The 15,371-nt window shown below is 32.6% G+C and overlaps 1 protein-coding gene across 3 annotated transcripts in view; it reads left to right on the forward strand.

Annotated features, from left to right (window-relative positions):
* LOC122794129 overlaps positions 1–15,371 on the forward strand; it is a 594,614-nt gene that overhangs the window by 321,811 nt on the left and 257,432 nt on the right. For all 3 annotated transcript variants that reach the window (XM_044062306.1, XM_044062307.1, XM_044062308.1), the window contains exon 6: positions 14,580–14,658. In XM_044062306.1, the coding sequence (XP_043918241.1) occupies positions 14,580–14,658 (79 nt within the window). The remainder of the gene's footprint in view (positions 1–14,579; positions 14,659–15,371) is intronic.

Below are 15,371 nucleotides of genomic sequence, written 5' to 3' on the forward strand. Positions count from 1 at the left end.
ATAGTAAGCCATGTGATTACTATCTCCTTAAATTATTTGCTTTTCTTTTAAAAATAGGTTTGATTGACAAGTGTTCATTTAAGTCAGACCAAACAGTGCAACATTGAGTCTGCCAAAAAATGACCTATATAAAGGGGTATTTTCCCAATCACCATTCCTAAAATCCTTTAACACCTTCTATAAAATAACTTCCTTAAACATTCGCTAACAACTGAGTGCTTAAATAAAACATTTGTTTTTGTCATGCGTTTTAATGGAATTGTAGTGCTCATAAATTATTTTATTTAACTTATGCTCATTCTTCCCAATATAAAATACTGGACATGCCGAACAAAAGGCAACATAAACAGCTCCAGCTGTTTCACAAGAAAATTTGCTAATACAGGGAATTACTCTTGGAAAATGATGAATAACTACATTAGGTCCTTAAAATATAGCGAAATTGATTACATGAGGTACATTTGTTCATAGATCCCTGAATATAGTTATTGTTATTAAACCCTTCATGATCAAATAAGTTACCTAGATTATTAAAAGATTTATAAATAAGTCTTGGAGAATACATGACTTTACTGAAAGCCAGGTATGTAGAGGTACTTCTACCTCAGTTTTTAGAAATAATAAAAAACTTGTTTTGAATCCGCAGAATGATGTAAACCATACAAGTTGTAAATTTAGTAGCACTACTGTCATGATTATAAATTACAGTGGGTTTCTTCAAGATAGGAGCATATTTTTCATGTCTACCATTTGTGACAAATACTATTAATTCAGCCAACAAAATATCAGGGTACATTCTAGATAGAAACATAGATTTAAAAATAAGACATTGGTGGATTAAGATGTCATAATCAGAAATCAACTTGACAACTGCACTAATTGACCTTTCACAATTGCCTTCTTTAGAGCAAAACAATGAGCACTATCAAAATGTAAATAACTATTCATTAATGTCTCTTTTCTAAAAATATTTGACTCATAACAACGATTATAACAATACCTATACAAATAAATGGGTCTATATTACAAGAGCGAAACTCCTTTTGAGCGAATACCAAAACACTGACATGAATTGCATCAACCGTGAGAATACTGAATGCACTAAACTGCAAAATTTTAAATCTCGAACTGTCATAGTCGGCCCACCCCACCACACGCTACATACTACCAACCCAAACAAAATAAATAAACCACATACATACACTAACCAAACCCTACTTCTAACCCTAAAGTAAAGCACCAAAACCATACTTCTAACCATACACTAAACCCCACATACACAACTATCTATGCACTATCCTTAACCCCTCCCTAACCCTAAGGTCCATAACTACCACACACTTCCCCTATGAAAATATAAACAAACAAAATAAATAATTCACATACATACATTTACCAAAACCCTACACCTAACCTTACACTAAATGTTACATACATTAACTATCTATGCACTTACCTTAACCCGCATCCTAACCCTATGTTCCATAACTATTGCACACTTACCTTATGGAGATGTACCACAGACAGGCCAAGCATGGTAATTCGACATTTCCAGATTTGCGGTTTTGGACGTTTGCTGTAATGCCAGTTCGCTACATGTCGACATTTACGGATTTGCTTAAACGGACTTTCTCATAAGAGGGAACCCAAATAAACACCAAGGAATGAAATGCCCTAGTTATCCACCTGAAATGTCAAGTCAAGAAAAGAAGTAGCAGTCTTTAAAAAATCAAAAAATCCAGTAAACCTTTATAGCAACCACTCCAAATAATAAATGTGTCATCCAGTAGCCTTAAGTACAGTTTTAAACTAGAATAGTACTTTCTCAACATAAACGAATATTCCCAATAAGATAAAACTAAATTCACAAACATGGGGTGCAAGTAGCTTCCACAGCAACACCGTAGACCTCCTTGTAAGTATTCATTTTCAAAAGTAAAAAAAAAACATTTCAAGGCTAAATGTAATAGTAAACAAGCAGTATTAATTAATCTAGTAGGCATATTCGAGTTCTTAGAATGGTTTAGGGAATTGATTTCTAACTCCAAACCTAATAAAATAAAAGAGTATTAAAAGAGTATTGGATGTTTAACATCTCCAGTTACAAATATATTATCTTCATTGAATACAGCCTGTCTGATTATTTCCAAAAATCCCATGAATCCCTTAGAACAGTAGAAAAATTACTCAAAATAGGTTTGATTTTCTGATCCACAAAGATGGACAGAAGTTCAGTTTTTGAACCACCAGTCAATATTATAGATCTCATGGGGGGTGTTGCGGGGGTTTTGCGAATCTTAGGTATACCAAAAATAGTTGGTACATAGATTTTTTTGTAACCAAAAATTCATAATCAGTGGCACAAATGTCACCATCATTTAGCAATTCCCTAAGATTAAAATCAGTATGGGAATACGATTGATGAAGCTCATTCAAACTTACCACCTGAATTAATTCTCAGGTTAAACAGTCTATCAGTGCAAGCAACCCTATCCGTAAGAACCACCCCTCTTACCTTCACTTGTCTCATTTCATAATATGTGAATTAGAATTCGAAACAGTTCACATAAGACAGGCAGGCCCGTTAATGAAATCCCTTGTATCCTTAATGAAAATGTCTTAAACATACCCAAGTATGGGTGTAAAATAGGCATCCACTGAGATCAACCAGGCAATTTCAGAACCAAAACTGAAACATCAGAAGTGATAAATTCAGCTTTCTGAGAAACATATTCAGCTCCATAATGACTTAATAATTTAACCTGTGGGAAGGGATAAATGTGAATCCTTTCTTAAACATCTGCAGATGTATATCACTAACAACACTACTACCAAAGTTAAAAACCTTAAAGTCAGTAACTACTGAAGATTGTTCATAGTTAGTAATCTTATTAGTACCAATGGACAAATTCATTAATAATGAAATCTTGAGCCTTTCCCCCTATGAGATGAAGAAATGTTCTGATTCTGTTTCTTCTTGTAATAACTCCAATGGAAATTCCCACTTGGCCAACCTGGCCGACAGTCTCAGAAGGAGTTCTTCCAAAAAAGAAGGTATAGGTCTCTCACTTACATCAATAGGATCCGCTTTGTCCACACTATGTATAATTTTATCAGATGGCATAGAACTACCATGACGTTTTGAAAAAGTGTATACCTTGTCTTGTAGACAACTACAAACCTTGCAGCATTGCCATTAACCTCACTGAAACCACCTCTTTTCTGAAGCACTTAACATTACACTTCACTGGTATAGTAGAAATGACCTTGTCTTCAGTGTCAAAAAGATATAACATTTTGGGATTTGGCAAACCCCACCACCAGCTTTATATACACTTCCCCACCTGTGGAATAAACTGACACTCTGAGTTAAACTCAGTACATCAATTCATATCTTGAAGAAGAAATTGGATGAATATATGAAACCTGTGAGTTCTAGCATGAGATCTGGGGTACCAAACTCCTTATTGCCAATAGACCAAGAGCGTCTTCACCAAACTGATAATCCTGTGAGGATAAAAAGGGTTTACACGTTGTCTAAGTTTGGTGCATGCAATGCTAGTGATTTACACCAGTGTAATTTAGTTGTTACTTAATAGATTCAAAGATGGGGCGCTTGCTTCATAATGTATAAATGAGTTACAGTGGTATAATGCTGACTCATAAATAGGATTCAGACAGAGTACTTTGTAAACAGTAGTGTGAGTTATATCTATGTATTGCTGCTGCAGAACAGCAAGTCTAAGATTCTGTTGTACAAAGTAACAAACAGCTTCTCAGACCATAACTACAGATAAGTATGAATATGCATGTGGGACAGAGCAAAATATACAGGCACCTACATGACTCAAAGATGCAAATGGCAGAGATTAAACATGATAACTAATAGTACAAAATAGTTATACAGAGAATAGGTATTCCAAAAATGTTTGTGTGACATCTGGTCCATCTTGGTTATACAAGGCTAAAAAAAGAATGGCTATGGCATAAAAGAAAACAGCAGGTTTAAATATGCCATGTAATGTTAAGGTACATATTGTTAAGAGTTCATAAACAGGGAGAACATGAAACAGGAGGTAGTGGTAGAAGGACAGTATCAGTCAGATGACACATACCCAGATCAGCTGACAAAGCCTGATAAGTAGGAAAAAATGGACTGGTGCACAGTAATAAGTGTTATGATAGGTCAGTAGTGTTCACTGCCAGATGAAATGTAAGACTTGTCATGACTTCTGCAACCAATTATTTAATGCAGCTGAGGTACTGGAAGTCCAACCAGAAAGAGGTAGATTGAGCAGACAGCGGTCAGATGTCCTTCCACTGGTAGAGTATTTGTCCTTTGACAGGCATACCTTCTGTTAGAGACACAGTGCTAGTTCAGGATAAAGAGGTTAGCATTAATGCCATAATTGGTGCATCTAAAGGTGATGTACAATGGAATTAAAGAAACAGAATGGATACTTGCCTAAGGTTTCTCTGTCAGGATCATTTTTTGCTAAATCTGGGTCTAGAGCTCTTGGTTTCTGCTATCCTTCCTTTTCATGTTTTCTGACCTTTTCAGACTACATTTGACCTTTACAGTAACTCTGCCAACATAATGGGAGTATTTTTACATTTGCTGTCATCTTAAACCTGTCTTCTTTCTTTAAGTCTTACCCATTCATCTTTTACTGCTGTGTAATCAACCTATACCAGCAATTAGATCATACTTTTTGAAGCACTGTTTTCTTTCTTTATAATTACATTTATGTGACATGATTACCTCTGTATGTTTTATGTCTTTGAATTACATAGGTGTCGGTGTGCACTGCTGTGACTTTTGCACATATATTCACACTTGTCTGCATGCATAATCTCTGAGTGTTGTGCTTCTACATACAGCAGAATGGTCATGGTTCATGAAATCAAGACAGTGATCGGTTATGTCTCATTTCACAGAACTGCTAAAAAAGTACATCCATGTATGAAGTGGGGGAAAGCCTCCATGCCCTCATTGCATGGAGCTTCACCTGAGTACCTCCTTACCTAATATAACTTATTCCAGAGCTGGGCATCATCAGAGTAAGTTTATAGTTTTGACTACATAGAACCTAGCTGAAGACCATCTCAGTGACACAGTTAGTTACTGTGCAGAACACTCTGTGTACACATGCTGCCCCAGAACCCATTTTATATATCAGCATTGCATCAATATATACCATGTGTAAACACTGTGTATCAAACATACACCATGCATCCAAACTTTATAGTCTTTATTGACTTTTTTAATCCTTCCCTAAATATCTAAGGATTATATTACAATTTATAAAAGTTTCACGGATCACAAAATTAATATATTCCAAAAATAAATGTATAAAATAGCCTTGCTTGGGTTATATAATTGTGCTTGGGTTATATAATATGGTAATGCTGTATGCAAATTATAATAATAAATAGCCTGTGCTTGGGCTATATAGTACATATGCAAAGTATGGGAATAAATGGGACCTCTTAAGATTTGTTATTAAAATTGTTTTCTCCACATAATGTACTAATAGCATGGCTTTTTGAATTACATACTTTCCTATTTGTCTATTTAATATGCTTGAAGGAGTTAAAATAACAATGGGATTCTATAAAAATAGCATATGTAATATCAGAAGTAAGATAATATTTTTCTTTATATACTGATAGACTGTAACAAGTGAGATAGTTAAACATTTTGTATTTGTATTGTTTTCATGTATGAAGAAGACATAACACAACATATAAATGAAGTATTTTAACAAATATATCTCTCTACACAAATTGTAGATAAGTAAATCATTAAGCATAGTTAAAGAACACCACTCCAAGCTGCATCCTATGTATTTCTGGCAGACTATAACTTTTGTGTTTTAAACAGGTCAAGTCCTAAACCAAACACATTAAACATACATCAGAGCTACATTTTTTTTCCAATAAAAATGTTATTGTTTTCAAACAATAGATAAAAAAATACAATACATATTTCAGTAATGAAACAGAGGTATAATTCAATTGTAATGTATACTACAATCACAAAAAAAAATAACTATGTACAGTATATACAATAAGTGCTACAAAAAATTAGATAAATTTGATCTATAGTTTTAAAGATATAATCAATAATATCAGCCAAATTAATTACAAAGGTCTTGTTTACTAAGGTGAGCAAACTAGTTTGTGCAAAGAGTTTCTAACAATCAAATTTTATTCATTCAAAATATGGTCAAAAAGAAGTTTCCAATATTTCTGGTAATAGAGGCATTGTTTATAATAAACTTGTGAGAGGATATATATTTAATAGCCATATTTCTAAATCCATTTCAGGAAAACTTTGGAATGATCTAGCCAATTTTGTGTTATATATAGTTTAACTAATGCACATAGATTAATAAGAATGTGTCATTTTAGCCTAGATAATTTTAGGTCCGTAATATGAGGGTTAGCCATTTCCCAGGGTAATGTCAACTTTTGATAACCCATTTATTCTAGCCTTACCTTAAGAAAACATCAAAGCTTATGCATATATTTACAAAACCATAATACATGTATCAAATCACCTCTGGGGAATGAACAACATGTACAGGAAGGTGATAGTTTTAGGGTGAAGGATATTAAGAACCACCGAAGTATACTAAGCTTTATTATTTATCATTAATTGAGTGTATATAAGGCTGTTAAATGGAATCAGTTCAATGGTGGAGTCGCTTGAATTTTCTGATTTTCTGTAAACTCTTTGTTTAACTGATCCCAATGCCTAGAGTAATGTAAAGAAGTTTGATATTTAATAGTTGTAATTATTTTATAGGCATTTGAGATAATTTTTTCCTTAAAAGATAGAATTTTAAGAATTTCTAAGAGTGTATCTAAATTTGATTTACTGATCAGTGAGTCCTTAATTATTGTTGGTATAATCTCGCTAATCTGCCTTAACATTATAGTGTAACTCTTATTTACCTTTAGTTCTTTCCTTAATTCTTCTAAAGGTTTCCCATTGTGCCTATGAATATCCTGATTGCATTCTCTGATAAGTGGGTATCTATTCAAGTTTATCATGTTATTATTTAATTTTATATCAGGGTTTAAATGAATGGGCTGAAGCAGGAGCAGAGATTTGCTTAAGTTTAAAGATTCCACCAACTTTTGAAACATTCTAATTTTATATTTTAAAGAATGCTGCATCTTAAGTTCCTTACATTGACAAGTTAATGAAAGGAAGGGACTTAGGATTAATATTTATTTCTTTTACATGATGATACCAAATCGTAATCCTAGTTGGAGACCAATCTTCCTTTTCTGAACTAAAATCTGAAATTTGAACAATTGTACTGGAGCAAATAATAATATAATATAAGTGAAAATCTGTTAAGTTTAGTCCTCCCTTTTCTTTAGGATATACTAGTTTCATATAACTGATTCTAGTCGATTTAGAATACTAGATAAAATTAACCAGTTCTTTATTAATTAATATTTTAAAATAATTTTAGTGGAATGATGATGTTTGATGCATTGAATTGGTACAACAACGTAGGTAAAATATTAATTTTAATTATTGCTGCCTTGGATAGCACAGATAATTTCAGCTGTCACCATCTCTGAATATTTTGAACTATGCTAGTCCATATTTTGAATAGGTTATTTTGCATCATTGAGTGGCAAGTATGCTCAAAAGTCAGCCCAAGATATTTAATTGAGCATACTGTTTTAAAAAGGGAAACTGGGAAATAATTTTATTTGTGACGTAAAGGGTTTATTGGAAAAAGTATGACATTTATCTTAATTCATTTGATAATTTGAAACCTGTACAAATTTATTCAGTGATAAATAAAGTTTATTTAGGTCCATATTTGGGAGCTCAAAGTAAAGATTTATGTCATCAGTGAAAGCTGAGAGAGTTATATAATATTTTTAGAATTGACAAATGTAAATGAAGAAAACATTCGGACCACAGAATAAATCTTGTTAGCACTTTTGTTTACTCCACATAGGCAAACTTCATCAGACAATGAATTAAAATTCACAAATCCTTATATAAGGACCCTTAATTAGCATCATCATAAATTTAAATGGACAGAGCATTTAAAGCAATACATAAAAAATTATATGTATACATATTATAAAAATATATAAAGTCAAAGGGCTTGTGTTCATATATATGCCATAACTAAGATACATTTTACAAACCCATTTTAAAAATCTGTGAATATACACTCAAACATTATTTATGTAAGTGTATTTGAATAAACATGTGAAACAACCATAAATACCATTATCTCAACAATGCCTTAATTTTTAATATACTCCCAATAGAAATGGAATCATTCAAGCCAGGAAAAACAGTGGCATTTAATTTTAACTGCCACAGTAGTTCCTTTTCTTCCAATTTTAAAGAAGAAGGCCCACCCCTGACATTTTCATGAATTTTATCAATAACAGTAAATTCAAATTTATGATTAGGATGGGTAATGGTGTGTTTAGCTAAGGCATTGTTTGTGTTGGACTTCTCTATCGCATAGAGATGTTCATAAATTCTGTTCCTAAGGAGTCTCTCAGTTTTACCTATGTAGAAGGCGTTACATAAAGTGCAGGTACTGAGGTATACGACCCCTTTGGAACTACAATTGAACTTTCCCCTAATATTGTATTCAATGCCATGGATGCAAAAAGATTTCCATAATTTTATATATTTGCACCACTTACAAGATTCAAACTTGAACATACCATTATAAGGTGAATATGGATTAACAAGTTAGTACTCCAAAAGGCATTTAATATTCTTACCTCTTTTAAACGTCACCTTAGGACAATCTCCAATAGATCTCTGAATGGTGTGATCTTCCATTAAGAAACACCAATTCTTATGTAAAATAGATCTAATAATAGGGGCACCCAAGGAAAATGTTGTGATGAAGCTTAACTTCCCATCATCTGTTCGCAATGAATGGTTATTGTTAACATTAACATTAGCTCGGTCATTAGAAAAACTATTCACTTCACCAAGTTTACCTGAAGTGTAATTTCCAAAATCTGTTATGGAATAATCTAAATCTGAATCCAAACCTGATATTTCACTTGATCTTATAACATTCAATAATGGTGTAAACCAACCATTCAGCCTTTTCCGATGAACCTCCTCTATTAATTCATCCAAAAATACCCTGGAATACCCACGTTTCATAAACATTTCTTTTAATGTATCACATTCTTCAAGAAAATCAGATTCTAAAGATACCATTTTTGCTGCACAAACTACTTGCCCCTTTACAACTGCCCTTTTCTGGAATTAGGGCTGGCAGCTAGTAGAATGAAGGAATGTATTAAAATACGTGGGTTTTCTGTAAATTCTTGAAATCAACCATTGATTAGGAATATCCTTAATTAAACTGACATCTAAATAAGAAATTCTTTCAGTTTGAAATTCCCAGGTAAATTTCAAAAATTCAGTGTATTTTGTTATATCCTGGATGAATAATTCAGCTGAAAGTTGATCACCCTTCCAGAGGATAAAAATATCATCCAAGAAATGGGTGTACCAAACTGCCTTCTGTTGGAATTCTAAATTTTTAAATAGAAACTGTTTCTCCCAGAATGCCATAACAGTATTAGCAAAGGTACCCCCATATGTGGATCCCATGGCTACACCCGTTTTTTTGGAGATAGAATTCCTGATCAAATGTAAAATAGTTATTTTTGAGTACCAATTGTAATAGGTATAGGATCAAGTCAATATTGGCACCATCAACATGCTTCCCCAACAAAAATTCTCTCACCCATTCACACCCGATGTCATGGGGTATAACCGTGTATAAATCAAGTACATCGATTGTGAGAAAATTATATTCTTCAGAAAGGGTGAGATTGTTGATGCTTTCCAAGAAAGCCCAGGAATCCCTACATATCTGAGATTCATCACTAATGGCTATTTTCAATTTGTTGTCAACACATTTGGCACAACCATAAGTTATGGACTGCCTACCATCAACAATAGGATGAAAAGGGGGATTAATAAGGTCCTTATGTATTTTAGGCAGTCCAAAAATCATAGGGGTCATTGGATAGTTAATACAAAGGTAGTGGTAAGTATCAACATCTATACTACCATCAATAAAGAGGTCATTGATAAACCCATTAAAACGTTGGTATGCCCCATTCAGTTTCTTCCTAGAAACTTTAATATAAGCTTCACCTAGAAGAAGGGTTTTCATTTTATCAATATATGTTTCATATTTTCAGAATTGAGTGAAACATTTTTTGAGAAATATATAGAAATAGGGTCTCTATATATAAGTGAAACAAATAGGGAGACAGTGTGCACCCATGTCTTGTTCCACTTTACATTTTAATAGGGTTTGACAATGATTTATTTATATAGAGAGATGTGTGCAAATTTATATATAGTATCTTTATCATACTGACAAATTCTTCTGGAATATTATAGTGGGACAGGGTTAAGAATAGGAAATCTAAATGAACTCTGTCAAACACTTTACATGCATCCAGTACTAAGGCGTATCTTGGATTTCTATCATGTTTAGTAGGTTGGATCATGGAACCCATTGTTAGGGTATTGTCCCAGATCTGCCTGTTTCTCATGAATCCAGATTATTCAGAAGATATAATTTGAGGCAGAACCTTTTTAATCCTTTCCACAAGTAGTGAAGGTAAGATTTTAATATCAATATTCAAAGAAATCAGTCTATAGTTAAAGGGGTTGGATTTATCTAGACTATTTTTTGGAATATGAATTGTTTTTTAATTCTTTAAATATAGATCTGTGATGCCATAATGTTTAATATAATCATAAACTTTCAGGAGAATAGATGAAAGCTTTTGTATAAATGATTTATAGAAATCCACAGCATATCCATCTGGACCAGGAGCTTTTCCTGGTTTCAATTTTTTTATTATTTGAGCAATTTCCTGTTTTGTAAAGGGAACCTTAAGGAGGGTTTTTTGGTTCTAACTTGTTTTTGGAAAGATAAAGATTTTTTAGGAAATTTTCACAATCTATATTTGAAGCTTGGTTAACTGGGGAGCTATAAATCTCTGTGTAAATTTTATGAAAGAGTTTTGAGATTTGAAGATCCAATTTATATATTTTACCTTCATATTGGAGCAAAGTTTTCCTGGGGACTTCCTGTTTGTTCTCATTAATTCTTGCTAGAGTTCTTGATGGGACCTGCGCCCATTCAGAGTATTTAGCTAAGGATTGTATCTCCTGGAATATGTCATTTTATTGCTGTAAGAAGTATAATTCGTTTTGCAAGTAGTTTAATCAATGCTCTAGGTTGGGACTTTGATTTTTTTGAAGTTTGTCATCAGTTTTCCTGAGTTTGTTTAATAATTTCTTTTCTTTTTCTTTAGTGATTTTTTTTATAGTAGGAGGCCTTTTGAATTAATACTCCTCTGATTCTATCTTTACAGGAAGCCCACTGGACATCATATGGAATATTACTACTTGTTAAATCATTGTCAAGATCTGTCAAAATATCTAGTATTTCCTATTTCATGCCTATTTTAAGTAGTAAATTATTATTTAAAGACCAATTTAGACTACAAAGCTTCATATTTATTGTATCTGAAAATTTAAAATTAAGTGTAATTTTAGAGTGATTTGGAAATAAATCTGGGTTCAGCAGAATACTTAATTTCTCCCTTCAAAAATATTTCTGACAGCAAGAAAAAAAATGAATTCTAGACCAGGTTTTATTGCACTTCAAATAAAATGTAAATATATTATCTAGTGGGAGTCTGTCACTAAATGGGAGAGGGTCTATCAGATATAAGTCAGATATTACTTCTGTTATAACTAATGATGCTTGAAAATTATATGAAGCAGAACTACTAGTTCGATCTTGAGAAGGATCTGTAACTGCGTTCCAGTCGCTCCTCAGAATATAGTGGTAATCTGAAATTTACTTGGTAGAGTATGAATTTCTAAAATAAAATTTTGTTGATCTATACATGGACCATACAAATTCAGAAACAAGACTGGTCTTTTTTAAGAGAGGAATTCTGAGATATAAAGTAACACCACCTGCTGTTTCTATCTGATTTTGATTTAGAATCGGATCGTCAAATTATTTTTTTCAATTATAATAGCCATCCCTTTAGAATTAGTGCTATTTTCTGGTGCAATAATAGTTTTTATCCATTTTTTATTCTTATCTTTGTCCAGTTCCTCTTTTACCATGTGAGTTTCCTGAAGGAAAATAAAGTTAGCTTCTGATTTGAATGCTAAGTGCATTAACAGTTTTTTTTTCTTTTCTTTATTTAGCAAACCCCTCATGTTCCAAGAATCAATTTTCCACATTTTATATGAATTTTGTATTTTTAAAAGTTATGACCAATTTTAACATTTTTGCAAGTATAGAGTATAACTTTCACCTGTACCTTAAGTATTAATTTTAAGTTTATAAAGATACAAGCTCACTAATCTGTAAAACAGCAACATTATACCATAGTATGTACAAAAAATAACAAATCTCAAGATCAGTCATATTGTGTTCTAATAGGGTCTATGTTAAATGTTCGAACATCCAAAATGTCGAACATTACATGGTCGAGACCAAATGTTCGACATTTGGATGTTCGAACATAAAAAAAAAAAAAAAGAAAACACAGAAAAAATACTTTAACAGTGTAGGCAGGGGGGCAAGCCACCCTGCACTCTCCACATCCCCTACTTAAATATACCAACTCCAAGACCGCACTTCAGAGAAGAAAAGGGAAATTCTCCCTATCTGCACTATACGGTGCTGTTGAAAGTCTATCTTCGAGCACTCAAAATTTCGAACGTTTGGTCTCGACCATGTAACATTCAAAATTTTGAGCATTCGAAGATTTGACAGGTACCCATTCTAATATCATTTGGCCACTTGGGCCTTAATGGTTGAGTAATGCCAACAAGGAATAGATTGTAATAGGGAGGAGATTTTAAGATTTTACACAATAAGTAATCATTAGAGTATAGTTCTGAATAATACAATTTAGGTCTACATTAGTATTTTGAATATTGCCTTAAAGTTTGGTTCATGCCTAAATATGTTTCAGGAAATATTGAATAAGACCAATTTAAACTTTTCTGTAGAAGAGTATACTAGCTAGAGTTAAATAGTCTAGTCAAGTATTGATACGATGTCCTTTATACAGCTAAGGTTATGTACATGTGATAGTATGTACATTTACAATTTCAGGAATAAATAAGTCGGTTTGTTCTCCAGAAACAATTACAACTATGTTTATGAGTATAATTAGGACTATCCAGTACTGGAGCCTTAGGGTATTGGCTTAGAAAAACTAGTTGAAATTTTACACAGTTATACTTGATTGGAATTTATCTTGTTGGGGCTTCACCATAGTAATCTAGTTGCTTTAGACTTTCCCTGATTCCATTTGATAGCTAAGAACTACCAGTATGTAATCCATTTAAGTATTGTAGCCTAATAACTGTCATTTAACCTCTCTAATATATAAAAAACTAAAAGAAAAATACAGTTAATAAGGTTACAGCCATTTTGCCACAACATAGCAATGCATTAAGATAATGATATCCAGAAACAGTTTGACAATTTTTAACACATTTTCAAAAAAGTTAATTATGCAGTTGAAACACTTCAAATATGGTTTTAAGATAACTATTTAAATAACACAATCTGCCAAGCAATTTTTAAACTGATTTATTATACCTGCATCTCTGGCAACATCACACCCTACAATTTATTTTGCTCACACAAGTCCCTGTTCTTCCTAGAAATGAACCAGTCATGTCAGGTCATGAGGCCTCATCTTTCTCTTTTTCTGGCAAGCATTTTGGATTTGCTGTGATGAATCACATGTTACTTAATCAATATGATTAACTATGTCAAAAACATCTAAAGCTACAGAAAATCACATGAAAAAGTATCAACATTGAATGGGTCATCAGGACAAGCCCCTTTATCTCTCATTGCAGAGGTATTTCCCCCATATCCGAAATTTCTATACAAAAGAACTCAAAGGTTACAAAAACTTTAAAGTCAAACTCACCTTTTCACTCTTTTGTGACTCAAACAAACCAAATATATGACACACCTTCTGCAACACAGCAAGTTCTTATGTATTACAATGTCAGTAGCTAAAACATACAATGGTTTCACAGCAGCTTTTTGTGTTTTGACAAATGGATACATAATAAACTGCAGGTTCCCCAGCATTTAAACTGTCACTAATATAGGGGGGCTACTTCTTCATTCTTTGTGACATCCAAGGAAGGGACATTGTTAAATGAAATTAAAGGGCATCAGTGAATTTACAGTTACAATACATCATTCTGATATAATTTTATGTTTCATCTGCGTAGTTTCTTCAAGAATTAAATACATATATGTAAAGGAAGAAATATGAATGCTTAATATATTACTCGTTTAAACCAGTGCAGCATTTAAATGTGAATTAGCTTTGTGATTTGAATCGATCGTATTGTACATGCAGTATAATTTTCATTATCTAAGTGATAAGTGACACTTTTTCAGTTACAGAAAAGTAGCATTTTAATATCGTTTTTAACTAAGAAAATGTTTTATTTCTTCTAACAGCAACCAGTCCAGCCACAGAGGATCTGTCTGATAATAATGAATATAAAAGAGAGTTGAAATCTGAAAATGGGAACAAGAGGTTAGTTGTGTTATAGTGAGAACAAATGACAACACCATTATTTAATAGAAGCATTGTATGGAAGTACTTCATAGATTTCAACTGATATATATTTTTCAAATGAGTCCTAAATCAGACAATGTGGTGAAAACTAGTCAGGTGACCATGCATTATTACAGTATATCGGGTGCAGTCATTCTAGTCGTAAAGCTTATGACACAATAAGCGGTTAACTTAAGCTGTAAGCCGAGCCCTATTATCCACTGACTTGTTTTATAACTACACCTGATTTCCCAAAGCAACCATCAGTGTTGTCTAACAATGTAAAAACATTGACTGACTTATAAAAAATAAACAGGCTATAAATAAAATTAATGAACTGTGGCTTCCCTCGTTATCATATTTCATTATGCACTTAAAATAGAAAATCATGTAAGTATTGTTCATCCCAACCATTTTCCCTATCAGGCATTGAACGGGTGATCTTGAATAACTGTCACCATATTTATTTTTAGCTACCTCTCTATAAGAAATGCATTATGTTTCCCCCCATGTATTAGTTAATTATACTATTGTTTTAACTGTACTCCTTTTTCTTATTTGGGTATACCTTTTCTGTAATCCACCTGGTAAAAACTTAAGAAGAAATAATGATTTTTTACAATTATTTTACAACTGCTTCTCAAGACTCAAGCAATAAGAAAACAGATAGATAGATAGATAGATAGATAGAT

Source organism: Protopterus annectens, chromosome 2.part1 (genome assembly GCF_019279795.1).
Source record: "Protopterus annectens isolate FY-2018-M chromosome 2.part1, PAN1.0, whole genome shotgun sequence".
Taxonomy (NCBI): Eukaryota; Metazoa; Chordata; order Ceratodontiformes; family Protopteridae; genus Protopterus; species Protopterus annectens.